Here is an 18,825-nt window from a genome sequence, read left to right on the forward strand (position 1 = left end):
ATGGCATCCAGCATTAGATTCAGGTCAGCATCGATGAAACAAGGGTCTGCCCTCCCTGGGTGCCAAGCCCCTGACTCACCTGTGACATCTCGCTTCTCTCTGGTGCAGTGGAAGTCTTTGGCACAAACCGCAGATCTCTCCCTCAGGACAACCAGCTGCCTCAGTGATGGCCGCCGTGGGGAATCGACATGAGACCCACCCTTCATCTGACCCACCTTCACTCCCAGCCCCACTGGCTCTAAGTGGACAGGAAAACCATCTCCATATCAATGAAGGGCTCACCCCCATGAAAATATGAACTTTAATCAGTTTCCAACAGGAGGCGGGTTTCTGACCCAAAAACAGACCAGAATCCTGTTTCCCACCTCCATGGTGAAAATTCAGCTCTTGGAATCTGGTCTGAAAAGTGCTTGGCAAAATTGGTCAAACTAGCAGCTTTTAAAGGGGAACTGTCTGCAATTGTTCTGCCAGATGCTGAAGAGGAGGACAGAGCTGGCAGTATTAAATTTGCTGTGAGTATGACACCAAAGATTCATTCCCTTGAGTAAAACGTCCTTGGAGGCCCTGTTTCATGTCAAACTGCATCCAACAGGTACAAGCTGCCTGGATGGAGGACACTAAGTCAATGAATTCAGTCTCCCAACTCCAATGGACCTGGGAGAACATGCCCAGCATTCTGGCTGGCACTGCTGCTGTGTAGGTTTTTTAATTGTTTTCACTGGGCTGGCAGCAGGTTTGCTCTCCCCTCCTCTCAGCCACTGAAAAATGAGGCACATCGATACTGACATGAAACAGGGCCTCCAAGGACTTGGCGTCACACTCACAGGGCTGAATTTTACCATCCTCTGACACCAGGGGTCGTGGCGAGGGGGGGTCCTGGTAAATACTTCCGGAAGAGACCCGCCACAGGCCTCAACACCGGGAAGGCCCCGCCCCATTTTACTGATGGTGGCAAGGCCTTGGGCAGAGCCTTCATTTAAATGTTTAAATAAATTATAATGAATGCATAAACACGTACCTTGTCCCGACGGCCATCCCACGCCGATATTCTGGCCAGTGGCTGGATCGCCTGCGCCTTTGGTGGGGAGGGGGGAGGAGTGAATTTTTCAGGGCGGTGGGGAGGGAGTGGAAAAACTGAATGCGATTGGTTGAGGGGATGGTGGGAACGGGCTTGAAGGTTGAAAGAAAGAAAGTTTCGGTAGGGAAAGGTCATGACCGGAAATTTACATTTTGTGGGGGAGAGGACAAATAATAAGTGGATTATTCATGGGGGGCGGGTGGGAGAGGGGATTCGAAGTGTGAATAAAATTTTATTTTATTTTAATTTATTGCAAAACCTGTCACTTTAAAACTTTAAATGGACCTGAAGGACTTGAAGCCCTTTAAAAATGGTACTGGTGCCTTGTGGCGGCGCTGGACGTTGTTGCCGGGGCCGGAGTGGCCGCCCCTTATACGTCATCGGGGGTGGGCGTTCCGTCCCCTCTATGTGAAAGAGTCACCCCGCGAAGTATGGCGTGGTGCCACGACGCACATCTCGTGCATGCACCGCGCCTCTTTTGAAGCTCACTGCCGAGATCAGCGGCAAGCTTTAAAAATTCAGCCCACAGCAAATTTATTGCTGCCAACTCTGTTCTTCTCTTCAGCGTCTAGCAGAATAATTTCAGGAAGTTCTCCTTTAAAGGGCAGCCCTTTAAAAGCTGCTAGTTTGACCAATTTTAAGCCAGGCTCCAAGGACTGAATTTCCCACCATGGAGGTGGGAAACAGGATTCTGGTCTGTTTTTGAGTCAGAAACCCCGCCTCCGGTTAGAAACGTAATAAAGTTCAGATTTTCATTGTTGAAGTATGCATTCAGGTTGAAGATGCGGAGCCCTGAGAGCCACATGAGTTCCATCTGTTATCACTCTTGGGAAGCCTGCAAACATTGAAAGTTCTGCCTGCTCTCCTGTTGGTGTCTCTTCTTCACTGATAAAGTAACAAAGGTGTTTCCCCTGGCAAATATACTTCATACGGGCATAAACTGTAGATTTGGCTTATTTGGCCCGCATCCCTTATGACATGTCCAGAAGGATTCTATTGCATCGTAACTTAATGTCACAATGACTTTCATAGTTATGGGAAGAGCCATCTCATTCCTTTAGATTGCCGGTAAGTCTGATATAGCAGAAGACATCACTTGATCACCATCTCCACTGAGGGAGTGAGGACCAGTCTCCTCTGAGATATCCAGGTAGGAGCAGAATGACCTTTAAATGTGGATCCTTGGGCATTAATGAGAGCAAACATACAGCCTTTCACCCATCACCCTTTCACTTTCTCTTCATCCAACTCACACCCACTATCATAGCAGGCAAAGGCATTCCCAACACCTTAACTTTGTTAGCTGCAACTTGTACTGCAGAAGTAAAAGGCAAGACATGGCCCAGCAATCTGAAAGCATCAGCAAAAAGGCAGAAAGAAAGAGAGAAACTAGAGTGTGCAAGATGTTCAGTGCAAAAGTGAAGAAACGCTGTAAAAATAAAACGGGCTTCAGTAATTGAAACAATAGTGACTTTTCTTTAATTAATTAATTGCTTAGATTAAAATTGAATGGTTTTTCTTTGCTACCAGATCAATGTTGTTTTTGGTAGATTGTGACTTTTTTAATTAATAAAACAATTATCTTGCTTGATGACTTTCAGAACAAAATACGCAGATAAACAGAATTCTAATTGATGCTTAAGCAACACTTTAAGCACAGTCAATTTGGCAGTAGGAGCTTAATTAATCTGCACTCCCTAAATTAATTGTTTTCAAGGCAATCTATGTTAAACCTAGAATTGCTATAAAGAGAGCAAAACAACGCCAGTGGTCAAGCTTTTATGGTGTTTGCCATGGGAACCAAGATCAAGGGCATAATTTTGACTTTGTGGCATCGTGTACAATGGGTAGCAACCCAATTTACAACTCCCACCAACGAATTCAATGCAAATAAAAATTGGGAGAGATGTGAAACTATCACTCGTTTTACACTATTGCATAAAGTGAATATTGCTTCCCAATTGTAGTTTTCAGCTGAATTGGGGATTATTAAGCCAGGGTAGATGTAAGTCAGTCTCCACTTTAAAGACATACATTCTTATTTTTATATGAAACTTAGATTTTATGCTATTGCTAACTAAATAGTAAAGTATATGCCAATTTGGGACATAAAGAAGTAGAACGGGTTGGAGCATAGGAGTGTCTCTGCATTACAGGATGAGGAGCTGGGTGATACAAATAAAGTGCACCAAGCTGGTGTGAAGGTATAACTACAACATGAAAACTTTACAAAAACAGTTTCTCATATTAATGTGGACATAGAAATTTATAATGAAAAAAGTTGACACAAAAATGTGACAGTGGGACGTTAGGTTCTTGCAGATAGGAAGTGCTTACAGATGTAAAATTTTGGGTGCATTATAGATGGAAAATAAAATTACATTTTCATCACTTTGATCATACAGCACAAGAGAAAACCTGAATTGGGAATAAGTGAAATCAGGTGCAATGTTGTCTTAAGGGAACCAGATTAACCTGTTCTGAGGGTTCAATTTGTTTGCAATTTCACCCTGTTTCTTTGTCTGATATGATTAGCAAATTTTGGTCCTAAGGTAGTAGGTGCTTCGTCCAAGCTACATTCAATAGTCTTGCGAGTGGCACTGTTGTTTAGTCTGAAATATTTGGACTTTGGTTATAAACAAGAAAAAAAATGATCTACAATTTCCAAGGAAATGTAGCTGTTTTTGTGAATATTGAGAGTTTATTCAATCTGTTAGGTAAAATTGCTAAGGTCAAGAATTAGTGCACTTAAAAGTGCATGTTCATATCCTTCATGGTAATGTATGCAACATGAGTGCTTTGTAAACACTGATTGTGAAAAAAACTGGAACCCACACCAGGATCGGCATTCTGATCAAAAACTGTTTGGCCTCATGGGTTCTGTTATGGAGCTTGTGCTGTCCAGTAATAATTTTAGCACTGATTCGGATTTTCAGCTTCTTTTGGCAATGCTGGTGAAGTCATAGATGGTATTTTCACCGCATCAGGTGCACGTATGCACAGATCTGAGCAACAGACTCTACCCAGACCACTGGCAACACTTGGTGCAGTGAGACAAGTGACTAGTTTGTCTGTTGCTATTCATGTAACATTATCCTTCTGAAAGCAAGGGAGTTGGTCCTGGCAGTGTGTGAGGACATGCTGATCTATAGACTGATGGATCTCAATCCTTATTATGTCTCCTTCATGCAAAAAATAGCCCAAAATGCTTGTGGTTTTTCTCAAAGTGTAAGTGGGTGAAGAACATCAAAATTCCTTTGCCACAAGAAAATGCACTCCGATAAGCCATCTAGAGGAACAAGCTATAAAATATGTGGCATTTATAAGCCACGCTAACTGTCATCAATGTCAAGATCGATTTACTGGCATCCGGCACAGGAATATTTTAAGGAACCTGAGTCAGGGTAGGGTAGGAATGCCATCACAAGTTCACAGTTGTAGTCACCATGTGAAACAAAGCAGGATTGTTTCCCTATGGGCTACTGGCATTCAATAACTGGAGGCAGACATACAAACTATATGATATTTGCAGGGAACCCAAGGATGCAGAAGGCAGAATGCAGAAGAGTTACATAGCAGAAGAATCAAGCAGAATCAAAGTCCTAATGTGATAGGAGAGGTAAGGCTACATAAACAGGAATAGATACGCTGAAGTCATCCCTGTCTATGACACAATGCATGCACAATAAATGCCAGTTCTTCCTCTTTTTGCAGGGACGAAAATAGCCTTCAATTGGAAAGCCTGCCAGCACACTGAAGTGACATTGAGCAACTGTGCCCCTTAACCCTGTAGGGAGAGGTGATTACAGACTTTCTGGAAGAATTGTGTAAATGATATGTTAGATTAAACCAACTTAGGCATAACTGTACCATATATCCTGACATTATCATCTAGTTATAACTGATGAAAACTTTGGTTAGCAGCTACTTTTAAAGCCCATAGGAATGCCATAATTTGTTCCCCCAGTCGGACAAAATTCTTTCCTCTTTCAAAGTACCTGAAATGGTTAAAACTGATAATGATCCACCTTTCAATGACAGTACAGTCCATGTGGAGTAGTTACACCAACAGTGCTGTTAGGAAGGGAGTTCCAGGAGTTTGACCCAGCGACAGTAAAGGAATGGCGATATAATGCCAAGTCAGGATGGTTTGTCGCTTGGAGGGGAATCTGCAAGTGGTGGTGTTCCTATGCATCTACTGCCGTTGTCCTTCTAGGTGGTAGAGGTCACCATTTTGAAAGGTGCTGCTTGGCATCTTATAGATGGTACAGACTGCTGTCACTATGTGCCAGTGGTGGAGGGAGTGAATGTTTAAGGTGGTGGACAGAGGTGCTGATCAAGTGGGCTGCTTTGTCTTGGATTGTGTCGATCTTCTTGAATGTTGTGGGAATTGCCCTCATCCAGGCAACTAGAGAGTATTCCATTACACTCCTGGCTTGTGCATGGTGGACAGGCTTCGCAGAGTGATATCAAAGGTTTTGTAGTTGCGGTGCAGTGATAGAGGCATGTGGTCAGAAGGAATCTGTCATACTTCAAGTTCCTCAGAAATTAAGGACAGCTTTTATTAAGATGATGATGAATTAGTAGTCGGAAAATCCTTATAATCAACTGGAAGAACTCCTGAAATGCTATCCTGTAAGGTACAATAAGAAACAACCAGGTTATCTTGACTGAAGGTTCAATAGTTCCAAAAAAGTATTACATCTCACAGACATAATTTTGATATAAACTCAGAAAGTTTTTGTAAAGCATATTGTTGTTTAACCAGTCTAAAGCAATGTTATTTTTTGTGAGACTATATTTATATTTCTAGAGTTGTTCATTATGTGGATAAAATGTACTTTTTTTAAGAGAAAGAGAAAAATATGATTTATTGATCCATTCCATTTTTTTGCCTGATGCTTCAAGTAACACTTTGATTCATTTCATAATTTGTATTTAATATTTGATGTTGTTTCCACTGGCTGGGGAATCTAAAATATTGGAGCACAATCTCAGGAAAAGGGGACTAAGATTAAGAGAAATTTCTTCACTGAAAGGGTTGTGAATCTTCAGAATTTTCAACTCCAGAGGGTTGTAGATGTTTCATCATTGAATTTATTTAAGGCTAAAATAGATTTTTGATCTCTCAGGGAATCAAGGGATATCGGGAACAGGTAGGAAAGTGGAGTTGAATCCCAAGATCAGCCATGATCATATTGAATGACAAAGCAGGCTCAATGGACCATATGGTCGACTCCTGCTCCCAATTATTATGTTCTAATGCCCTTTCAAGTGGACTAACAAGCTGCTCAGCTAAGAATATAAGAAAAAGGAGCAGGAGCAGAACATACAGCCCCTCAGGCCTGCTCCGCTATTCAATCTGATTATGGCTGATCTGCCTCAACTCCACTTTCCAGCCCACTCCCCAAACCCCTTGATTCCTTGAAAGACCAAAAATCTATCTATTCTAGTCTTGAATATACTCAACAATGGAACATCCACAACCCTCTTGGGTAATGAATTCCGAAGGTTCACAATGTTCTGAGTGAAGAAATTTCTCCTCATCTCAGTCCTAAATGATCAAACCCTTATCCAGAAGCTGTGCCCCCCGGGTTCTAGATTCCCCAGCCAGTTGCATCGAACCAGTACCAGTGGTTCATGAGAAAGGCACAGCACCACTTTTTCCCCCAGGATATTGATCATTGGGGAACTCAGTAATATTGATGTAGTTGAAGATGAGGGAAAATGTCTGGGCCTTATCTTGTTACAAATCATCATGACCTGTCACTTGCCTAGTGTGAATGTTATTTGTGATTTACCAGCCCGAGCCTGGACGTTCTCCAGATCTTACTGTAGGCTGGCATAGACTGCTTTAATATTAGAAAAGTTGTAAATAGAGATGAACACTTTACTCATCAGCAAATAGCTCCACTTCTGACCTTATGATGGACAGAAAATCATAGATCATGCAGCTGAAGATGATTGGGTTAAGAGGAACTCCAGCAGCATTGTCCTGGGGCTATGATCACTAATCTGTGACTGTGATGAAACATAGGTATAATAGGCTTGATTACGTAGCATTTGTATATAATTAATAAATTATATCTTTTAGAATTAAAGATTGAATAAATGGTCAGTTTTCAAGGCTCACTGAAATTCCCCTATAACGGTAGAGTTTAATCTATTTCAAGGTCTTCCAAAGTCTCTGCTACAATGGAATTAGAACATGACACACATTGAAACATCCTATGTGAAGTCAGTACAGGATGGCTGTAAACTTAATTAGTTGATAGTGTTAGTGATATAGACAGACTGACTCAAAAGGATGCTACAAAATACCATGAAAACAATTATAGATAATAGGTTACAAAATAAAATGATACTTACAAAATCATATGTCAAGTAAAACCCAATTAAAAACATTTTGACCAGATAAAAGCTCACAACTTCAAGAGCAGGGGGTTTCCAGCAAATACATTAAGTGGGGATAGTAGCTAATGACATTACCATATATGGATCTCAAAAGCAGGAACAACACACACAGAAAGGTAACACCTACATTCTAAAGGATGAGATGATAGATTAGAAACAGTATAAACATGTCAGTTTTGAATCAGGAAACAAGAAGTATTGAATTCCTCATCAATGCTTCTCAACCTATGGCTTACCCAAGGAATTTAAGGTAAAAGTTTACTTTAAATTTTGATGGATATTCTAAGATATTTTGCTGAAACATTGTCAAGGTTGAATTTTTGGATTCTATTTTAGAAATAAGATTATGTGTTACATCTCTTAGTAATTTTTTGATATTGTAGTATACTTAGCCACTTAAAGTGTTTTGCATGTTCAACTCTTTAAATATATAAAAGTTAATAAATTATCTCATGCAGCATTCTGTATACAACTGTAAGAACCCCCTCTCTGTGTCTCCTTAAGTGGGGAGATACGTATTGAAGAGAGTTTCCCAGACCTTTATAATATCTGGGATATTTATGACTTAGTCATAATTATTTTAAAAATAGGCTCCCAAAAGATGGTAATATTCTCTGTTGGTTTTCTTTCTTTGAGGGAAGACTAATTCAGTTCTTTCGACCCAAATAAGTGTCTATAAGAATTTTTCTAGTTTGAACTTAATTAAGGGAGACTCATAGGGATGTACGCTTCATTTTGTTTAGTCCCTATAAGGGGTTAAAGTCATAAATCACTTCATGACAACCAGGACTACCTCTCTTTGTGCCAGATATAACTTCAGCCATGGAAAGGTTTTCTCTTTGACTCCCACTGACCTCAGTTTTTTAACAGCTCCTTGCTACTATCCGTAATTAAATGCTGCTTTATTGATGGGCACTATGAAGATTGATGGCTATGTATGAAGTCCAAATGAATGCTGCAAATACCTCAGATTGCTGATATTAATAAATCTATGTGCTCCAATTAGGATTTATTCATCAATAAGGCAACAGCAGTAAACACAGCCTTTCCACACTCCAGACCCACATAATATAAACACGAAATCAGAAAGCATAAATGTAAGTACAAAATCGGATTGAGTTGCATGGACTTTGAAGGACTTTCAGTACTATAGGATGAACATATCTGACACATATAATTTCTTATTAGCTCTGGTTATATGACCTCTTCCTCATTTTCTTCAAAATTACTATTAAATTAGTGGAAGTTGGGAGACAGCTGTAGGTGATTGACACTCTGTGGGGAAACAGTTGGGTTTCACTCAGCATCTCCCACAGTGGTATTCTAGACCTAGAGCACACCATCTGATTAATTATGGGAGCATTGTAAAATAGCCCTTTGGAACAATAACATAGCACTATGTTGTATTTGCCATTACCGTTCACCATCCCACCCTGCCGAGGCTTCTTTGAGTTGAATGTAGAGTTTGATGGTACGATATGGTAACCTGTTTGCACAGTTAACTAATATCCATTGACAACATTGAGACAAATCCCTTCCCCCATCAGCCCTTTATTTGGACTGAATTCAAATCCAAGTCTCTTGAACAAAACAAGTATTAACTGACAATTATTTATTGTCGCTCAAAGTCCTAGAAAATACCTGCACTGTCATGCTCACAGAATTCTGACCTGTCTTTACAAACTACTTGCAGAAATGTTGGCGCTGAGGATTGTTGTGATATGACTTTGTACTTACTGTAAGTGAGCATACTGTTGAATATGTAAATAAGTTAGACAGATATCATCACAGGAAGTGATGTAGTCTATCAGGTGATTCAGTAGCTCTACTGTTGGTGTTAGTCAGTCAATGGCACATGTGAAGAGCTCTCCTGAATAAAGAACACCATTTGTTATTTACTGATGTGTTTGGTAGCATTTGTGTTCAGAAACAAAGAGAAAAAACACAATCTGGCGGCAGCAGTGGAGGACGTGGAGCAGCTGTAGAAGCCTGGAAAGCATTTTTGAAAAATGGCAAGAAGCACCAGCAAAGAAGATTTGGCACCAACCACTACCCTCTGGATCAGAACTCTCACAGAGTGAGTACTGTAAGGGATATGTGCGTTTGTGTACTCCGCTGACCAGATGGGCAGTTTTCTAGCAGCAACCTGTGCTGCGAAGTCATTGTTGCATTAGGCTGTGAGTCTGCATGCCTTCGAGCCGTCACCATGTTCTTCTGCCAAAGCAGATTCCCTGTCCAGTGACTGAAAGTCCGCGCTGCAGCCACAAATCTCAGGGCCTGGTCGAAGTCTAGCTCCATCGGCATAGTGGACCTACATCAATTCCAGGAGGGGGAAAAGTCCTTTGGAAATAATCGAATATAAGGCTATGGTGACCAAGTATCAAACCATGGACTGGAAAGTTCCAGATTTTCGCAGTGAGTTTAAGTTGTTCAGGCAACCAACAGAACTATGTTTTCTGGACCTCACAGTCACAGAGTTAGAGAAGCAAGCTATTTAAATTAAAATTGCCATAAGTAATGAAGGTCTCCACAGGATTAATACATTCAATTTATCAGAGATGGACTAAACCGATCCTGCCAAACTGTGGTCTACACTGGAAGACCAGCTGAAGGTCAGGGTGAATTTTTGAATTCACAGGCTGGAGTTCATGAGTTATAGGCAGCAGAAAAACAAAACAATTAACCAGTTGGTGAGTAGATGCAGGGATAAGGGAAAGGAGTGTGATTTCTCCAATGCGGAGCTATTTGAGCATGTAATAGAGTTAATGATTACATTCACAGCCATAGAAGGCTTTCAAAAAGACTTGCTCAACAAACAAAAAGGGAACAATATCGAAAACATGCTGCAAGATGGGTACAAGTATGAAGCTATCATAGCTGGCCAACAATGCATGCAAACCCTAGGATCGGGGTCAACTGTAGGCGGAATAGCCAAGATATCCAAGCAAGGAAAGGGGTGTAACAAGTGTAGGCTATTCTACCAACCATGCAAGCGCCCGGTATACAGAAATGCATGCAAATTGTGTCGCCTCAGGCACTGGGCAAGGATGTGCAGGAGGTCTGGCAGTGAAGATGAAGGAAGAAGACAGAGCAAACTGCGTTGTAGCCGCAGACACGAGCCACCTGGTGGAAATGACAGAAAAGGGTCCCCAAAGCATCACTGAAAACATAGGCCAGTGCATGAGTTGGGCTGGAACCTGAGCAAAAGAGATGATGTGGACATAGGCAAAGGCATACCAGAGGGTGAGCAGTCATTTCACACAGTTACAGTCACGTATTAAGTTAATGCAATAACAAAGTCTGAAACCTTCACCATGATAGAAATAACCTGCCCAAGTAAGAATGGAAAACACAGGCCACATCTGAAATTTGACACTAGGGCAATTGCTAACTGTTATGCATGGGTGCGAGGTGGTGTGGGTGACTTCCACTTTTCACCTCTCAACAGATTGCAGATAAAAATAGTATTTTAGTCACTTAGTGTTTTAGGGGTAAAATAAATAGACAAACAACAGGTTTTCTCGTAGGTTAAAAAAGAAAAATAAATATTTATTTTACGCACTAACCGAAAAAGTGTTCGAAACCTCACCCACTCAAGCATTCATCAAAATACACACATAAGAAAAGATAGAGAGAGTAGAGTGGCAGCATGCAGTTAGAGTCCAAATGTGGTAAGAGAGTTCATTGTTTTAAGAAAACCTTTAGAAGCTTTTCGGGAGGAAATCTTTCAATGATGCAGGCCTGAAAGTTCTTTGTCTTGAAAAAAATGATGTGTTGCAGGCTCCTTATGGTTAAGCCTTAATCTGAAATCGATGGTGGAAATCCTGGTTCACTTTAACAAGTTGGGGAGTTACATAGTCACCTTGCAATCTCTCTGCTGCACTAGTAAAAAAGTGTTGTTAGCAGGGTTCCTGCTTAGCTGGAATTACCTCACAGCTGTTCTGGCTGGAAAATACCTTCTCTGGCTGTTCTGCCCCTCTCTGTTCAGAGAGATACCTTTTAATGTAGATTCTTGTCAGGTTGGAGTGTCAGTCAGGTGACTAAAGGCTCACTCCCCTGAGGTGATTCATGCAGTGTTCCAGGATATGGGAACCATTGTTCCATGATGGCATCTGAATTTGGTCCATTCTGATGAATAGGTGCTACTTCACACTTATTATTTTAGCCTTGGCTGCGGAGTCAGTCTGTCTACAACAGTCTTTGTTAGCTCCATTCCTGAAGATAGGAGTTGCTTTGATAAAATGGGCTGTTTTACATTTCAATGTGTTTTCCCCAAAGCTAATTCAGTTGTGGATAACAGATAGATCTGTTTATTAACCGTACAGGGGTCACCTAAACTCTACTCCATTTTGTCTGTGGCACAAATGTGTCCACTTTCTTCTTGTTCAGTTCAAAGTTAACTTTTATTTCATAATTCCTCCAGTTCATTTCATATTTCCTCATTGTTGCCTTCATTAGCATGACATGACATAGCTCCTTCCTATTTGGGAAATCTTCAGCTGCACATCTCAGCCTACATCTATGATTCCTCCGACGCTAGATCACTGTGCCTTCCTCCGTTCCATCAACATTAGCCAATCTTTCAGCCGCTGTGTCCTTGCTGTCTAAAATCTCTTCTGAAGCCAGTTTGTTCCTTACTGTTTCCCTCTCTCCCTCCTTTGAAAAGCCTCCTTAAACCTATTTCTTTGACCATGCCTTCAGTCTTCTCTTACCTCATTCTGTCTGCCTTTCCTCATAGTTCCTTTATACTTGCTCAGTGTCTACCTTCCCTTATTTTAAAGCACATCTCCATGGGGAGGGTTCTGCGGATGGTAGTTGTTACTTTGATTGAATTAGCTGAAATGTCTGATTACTGGTATTTATTGGGAAACTAGGAATTGTTAGACGAATCAAAGAATCAGAGAATGGTTACAGCACAGATGGAGGCCGTTTGGCCGATCGTGTCCATGCCGGCTCTTTGCAACACCACTTTCCCGCTCTTTCCCTAGGACCTAGCAATTTTTTTTCCTCTTCAGATGCTTATCCAACTCCCTTTTTCAAGCCACAATTGAATCTGTCTCCACCGCACTCTAAGGCAGTGCATTCCAGATCCTAATGACTCGCTGTGTAATAAAGCTTTTCCTCATGTTGCCGTTGCTTCTTTTGCCAATTTCCTTAAATTAGTGTCCTCTGATTCTTGACTTTTGCATCAATGGGAACAGTTTCTCCCTATCTACTCTTTCCAGAACCCTCATGACTTTGAGGATCTCTATCAAATCTTCTCTCAACCTTCTCTTCTCTAAAGAGAACAACCCAAGGTCCATCTAGTTCACATGCTCCGATCCTGGTAGTCGCGTGATACAATGATAACGTTGTTGACTAATCTTAACAATCAATCTCTAGCAATTTGTTTAAAACAATGCCAGACATGAACCAAGGAAAACATAGTAGAGAACTTTGGGAACCATAGGTCCACTTATCATATGCCATTTCTCCAATTACTAATACACTGTATCCCAAAATGATATTTTCTGAAAGAAATTGTTATAATTTGCATTTAAATGAGCCAATACTAACTGCTTCCACCACCTCCCGAGAGAGCCTGTTCCATAGATTGACTTCTGGCTCATGAAAATATTGGTCGGGATTTTCCCTGTGAGCTGCCAGGCTGAAATGTGGGTCAGAAGCCCACAGCATGTGGGAAAATAGTCATTCATTGTGATTTTCTCTAGGGCAGTCAATTAATGGCTGGAGGGCAGGCTCTCTATCCAATTAAGGATAGTGAGTGGGCTCTTGAACCTGGAGGGCCAATCAGAGGCCTTCCAACTTTAAAGGCGCAGCAGGCTGCAATGGCTGGTAAGTAAGGGAGAGGGCGCTTCAAAATGGAGGTGCCCTCTTTCCAACCTTTTTTAAAGTTTAAAATAAAAAATGTGTTTTGCAGCCAGGCCACTGCTGGGAGGCTGTCTTAGGGACCTAGATGGCCTGCAGCACCTGCAGTAACCTGGAGGCTGACCGGAAATCTCCAGTCGGTCTCCGTAAGTGGCTGTTGATGAGCCGTGTCAGCTACCTGCCACATGTGGGCAAGTAGCCCTTTGAAACTCCTCTCCCATCTCCGCAAAAATTTCCTGGGGGCAAGATGGAGACAAGGCTATTTGTAGTGCCCACCTGTCTCCAATCCCAGCCTTGGCGGGGCCTAATAATTAATCCTTAGTCCCCTTCAAACACAAGCATTGTGCTTTGTTCTCCTTCTCTCTCTTTCTCCTGAAGGTACTGATTCTTCTTGGGCTACACATGACAGCCAACCTCCAATCCTTTGCTGTCCACACACTCATACTTTTCAGCAAGAATTAATGGATAGCAGTCTTTTTTTACAAATTCATTCCCAGGATGCAGGTGTCGCTGGCAAGGCCTGGATTTATTGCCCATCCCTAATGGCCTTTGAGATGACTGGGTGGCTTGCTAGTCCATTTCAGAGGGCAATTATGAGTCAACTGCATTGCTGCAGATCTCGAGTCACATATAGTCCAGACTAGGTAAGGACAACAGATTTCCTTCCGTAAAGACATTTGTGAACCAGGTGGGTTTTTATAGCAATCCAGTCATTTCATGGTCACTATTACTGATAATAGCTTTTTAATTTCAGGTTTATTTAATTAACTAAATTTAAGTTCCCTGACGCCTCATTTGAACTCCTGATTCCAGGTCATTAGTGCAGGCCTCTGAATCACTAGTCCAGTAACATAACCACAATGTACTGTACCCTTGTGCAGTGGTGTGACTGGCTGGCTCTTTTCCTCTTTCTATTCAGCACTGAGGCAAGTTTCACCTCCTCTGTATCTCTCCAACTAAGATAATCTTTTTCTTTTATGATTTTCATGTTGTTTACATATTTTAATTTTGTTTTAAAATTTGCTCATTCGTAATCAATGGCAGATGAAATTGCTCACAAAATATTTGTTTTGAATAGGGTTTAAGAAACTCTTAGTGCTTTTTTTCCTTTGAGTTCCTGGTTTAAATGTAAGTGCTCAATACCTGTCCTTTGTGGCATTTTAAGGTAATGTGTGCTTCACAGAGACTGTTCTATACAGTATCTCTATGACTCCTTCTTTAATCCAAAGCATTTTTACATTAGCGCCGAGAGTTTCCACTCAATCAGCAATCTGGGTGTAAATTGCACGCAAAGGGCTGAATTTAGTGAGTCAATCGCAGGTCCCGGTGGCGGACCCAGAAGTTAGCGCCATCGCCACTAGTCAAGGATGCAGCCAGCCCACTGCAATCATGCACCCTGCGGTCACTTTACATAATGGGGGCACGGGGCACGGTCAATCAGGTGATGGGGCTGGGATGTAAAGTGCCGAACACAGCGTCAGATGACTCAGCCATGTCGGCCCTGCTTTCATTGCTGCCTTAGACTCATTTGCAGATTCGTGGTCTCTGCTGAAGTCGTTTATTGTAGTAACTCCTGGAGCTCCCCCCGCCACACCCCAGTGAAGGAGAAATTGGCCGAGGCAAGACACCGAATGGCCCCATGGTTTAGCGATGCCTCCCTTGAGGTTCTCGTTCAGGCTGCAAGGGAAAGGTGCAAGGTCCTTCTCCCCAGGGATGGCAAGAAAAAATTCTCCCACCTGGCCAAACAAGCCTGGACAGAGATCGCAGAGGAGGTCAGCAGCCATGGGGTCACCACCCTACCACCGTCCCCCCTCCACCCCACCCCTGGACATGGGTATAGTGCAGCAAGAGGGTCAATGTTCAGCCAAGATTACTGCTCCATGACTCTCCCCTTTTTGTGGATGGTGTGTGGCTACATGGGAGGAAGCAGGACATGGGGTGGGCGACACTACAAAGGCGCTGACAAAGTGGGGTTAGGCATCACCACATCCTGAGAGGTGCATGGCTGCATCTCGGCTACAGGCTACCTGCTTTCACAGCTCACCCCCATTAACTCCCCTCAGAGCTGATTTGATTTAATTTTTTGATTTAGAGATACAGCACTGAAACAGGCCCTTCGGCCCACCGAGTCTGTGCCGACCATTAACCACCCATTTATACCAATCCTACACTAATCCCATATTCCTACCACATCCTCACCTGTCCCTATATTCCCCGACCACCTACCTATATTAGGGGCAATTTATAATAGCCAATTTACCTATCAACCTGCAAGTCTTTTGGCTGTGGGAGGAAACCGGAGCACCCGGAGGAAACCCACGCAGACACAGGAAGAACTTGCAAACTCCACACAGGCAGTACCCAGAATTGAACCCGGGTCGCTGGAGCTGTGAGGCTGCGGTGCTAACCACTGTGATGGGAGGATGTATTATATCGTACACCCCAGTAAGGGGACGAGGGGCTTCCACTGTCATGTTGCTGACTTTGTGAAGTATAACTATATCCCTCTTTCCACTTGCAGGACAAGAGGGCCCATAGCAGCAGAGAGACATCATGGACTGGCAGAGGAATTCCAGACATCTGGCCTCTCTCAACAGCTAAGGAGGAGGCCCAAGGCAGCCGCTCAATAGCGGATGGTGAGACTGAAGTCTCCACACAAGACAGTGAGGATTATCTTCAAATGACACACAGTTCACTTCTGCAGATCCACATCATGTACCTTTGGCATGAAGAGATGTGCACAGCCTGACCCTCAAATGTTAGTAAAAGCAAAATACTGCAGATGCTGGAAATCTGAAACAAAAACAAAAAGTGCTGGAAATACTCAGCAGGTCTGGCAGCATCTGTGGAGAGAGTAGCAAAGTTAACGTTTCATGCCTGTGACCTTTCATCAGAACTGGCAAAGGTTGGAAAAGAATTAGGTTTTAAGCAAGTGAAGGGGAGGAGGGTGGGGGACAGAACAAAGGGGAATGTGTTTGATAGGGCAGGAAAGATTAAATAACAAAAGTGTCCTGAGACAAAGGCAAGGAGTGTGTTAATGCTTGTGGTAAAAAACAAAGTATTAGCCCAGAGGGACTGTTAATAACGGAATAATGAACAGCTCTGACTACATGAAAAGCAGGCACATGGCTAAAAAATAAAACATTTTAAAAAGTCCAGTCATGTTCCGAAGTTGTTGAACTCAATGTTGAGTCCGCAAGGCTGTAGAGTGCCTAATGGAAAGATCAGGTGCTGCTCCTCAAGCTTGCGTTGATGTTCACTGGAATACTGGAGCAGGCCAAAGACAGAAATGTTGGCATGAGAGCAGGGGGGAGTGTTGAAATGGCAAGCTACCGGAAGCTCAGGGTCATGCTTTGGGACTGAGCGGAGGTGTTCAGCAAAGCGGTCACCCAGTCTGTGTTGGGTCTCCCCAGTGTAGATGAGACCACATTGTGAGCAGCGAATACAGTATACTAAATTGAAAGAAATACAAGTAAATTGTTGCTTCACCTGAAAGGAGTGTTTGGGGCCTTGGATATTGAGGAAAGAGGTGGTAGAAGGGCAGGTATTACACATCCTGCAATTGCATGGGATGGTGCCGTGGGAAGGGGACGAGGTGTCGGGGGTACTGGAGGAGTGGACCAGGGTGTTGCGGAGGGAACGATCCCTTCAGAATGCTGACAAGGGAGGGGAGGAGAAGATGCACTTGGTGGTGGCATCACATTGGTGCCATTTTTAAAGGCCAGCCAGCCCTGCAGGGTCATTTAAACTTTTAAAGGGCTACCCCCTCCCCCAATGTACCGCCAATCAATCTATTGCCCATTCCCCCCAATAACAATTAAATTCAACATTTGCCCTCATTCCCTCCCCAAAACACTTACCTTCAACACTTGACCTTCCCCCCCTCCCCACCAAACGATCAAAGTGCAGAAGTCTCCCCTTCCCACCCTCCCCTACACTCGCAATTTGCCTTACAGCCCCTTCCCCCTGCCACCGCACTAAAAATCATAAGTTTCCCCCTTCCCCACCACGATGGTGCCTGCTCAGTAAAATCCCAACCTTTATGTCCACTTCACAACTTACTTTCCTACCTATCTTTGTGTCATCAGAAAATTTAGCAACTATACCTTTGGTCCCTTCATCCAAGTCATTGACATAAGATTGTAAATAGTTGAGGCCCCAACATTGATCCCTGTGGCACTCCACTAGTTACAGCTTGTCAACCCAAAAATGCCCCATTTATCCTACTCTCTGCTTCCTGTTAGCTAACCAATCCTCTACTATCATTAGTAGCAAAGCCGGCTCTAACTTTAATTCATGTTCCTAAAATTCGTCTGGGGAATATTCTGGCTCAATGCATTTAAATGCACAGATACAACATCATTTGCAGAGCATCAGTCTCAGAGGTGTGGGAACAGGCCAGCTGTTTACGTTTCTAGCTCGGAAATTGTGCATGATGCAGAATGAACCCAGAAACAAGAGGGAAAATCAGAAACTGTGAAGATAAGAAAACCTAATAACTTCCAACTTTTGTCAAAACCACACCAAAGTGAACAGAAATTGTATTAAGCATCAACACTCTGGACTGAGGTCTTTAACTAAGCTGAATATCTTGATACATTCTTGTTGATATTTTTTTTGTTATTTACATGAGAAACTGTTATTAGTAATTGATAGATTTCCTATATGTCAAGAGGATTGAATTACAAGGAGGAACTGAAGAACTATTGCTCAGGAAGGAGGCAACTGATCTTTTGACGTCTTTATATTACATGTTACAGAAAACATAATTTCCATGACACTCCTTCAAACTAATCGCTGGCAATGAGATACGAGGTTCAGATTAGTAAATGATAAATTTAGGACTGTTGCCAGCAAGTTCTTCTTCACACATAGACTGACCAATACATGGACCTTCAGACAGGGTAGTCGATCAGAAAACTGAGAAGGATTTTATGAAGCAGTCAGATACTATGATGTGGGCACTGTAGTATTTTTCTGGATGGATGAGTTTAGGTGCGATGAATGACCTTTCTCAAATGTATCTATCTTGTGATTCCTTTGAGATATGTTTTCATCTCTCTCCCCCAGGCAGCTCTCATTACCTTAGGAAAAGGAAAGGAGATCAAGATTCTTTTGCCCTCAGAATTGTCACTGCACCTCAACGTAATTTGTAATTTGCTGTATGTGAAACACTTTTGTGGCACTTCAGATATGTGATAAGGCTCTATTATAAATACAAGGCTCTTGTTTTTGTCTGTCCAGTTCGGGATGCCAGTCCCAGCACTCCAATCCATTTAAAAGTTAGATTTCTTTGGTTGCCATATTTGACTTGGATGTCCATGCCCCTGAACACCATGCACTTTGAATCCTTGCGGGAGTGGTGCTGGCCGTTCTTTCATTTTGGCAGTAGCAAACAGCCTGTAGAAACAAAACAAGAAGAGTAATAATTCTGTTTTTATTAACATTTAGAAATTCATTGTATA

At 42.4% G+C, this 18,825-nt stretch overlaps 1 protein-coding gene across 1 annotated transcript; it reads left to right on the top strand.

The window, feature by feature from the left end:
- The first annotated feature begins 2,415 nt into the window (after window positions 1–2,415).
- On the top strand, window positions 2,416–16,276 carry LOC137384495 (uncharacterized). The gene is made up of 6 exons (XM_068058633.1): window positions 2,416–2,530; window positions 4,015–4,127; window positions 4,611–4,697; window positions 9,154–9,230; window positions 9,356–9,569; window positions 15,882–16,276. The coding sequence occupies exons 1-6, from the start codon at window positions 2,416–2,418 to the stop codon at window positions 16,107–16,109; spliced, it is 834 nt and encodes a 277-aa protein (XP_067914734.1). The 3' UTR covers window positions 16,110–16,276.
- The last annotated feature ends 2,549 nt before the right edge of the window (window positions 16,277–18,825 follow it).

The sequence above is a fragment of the Heterodontus francisci genome, chromosome 26 (assembly GCF_036365525.1).
Source record: "Heterodontus francisci isolate sHetFra1 chromosome 26, sHetFra1.hap1, whole genome shotgun sequence".
NCBI lineage: Eukaryota > Metazoa > Chordata > Chondrichthyes > Heterodontiformes > Heterodontidae > Heterodontus > Heterodontus francisci.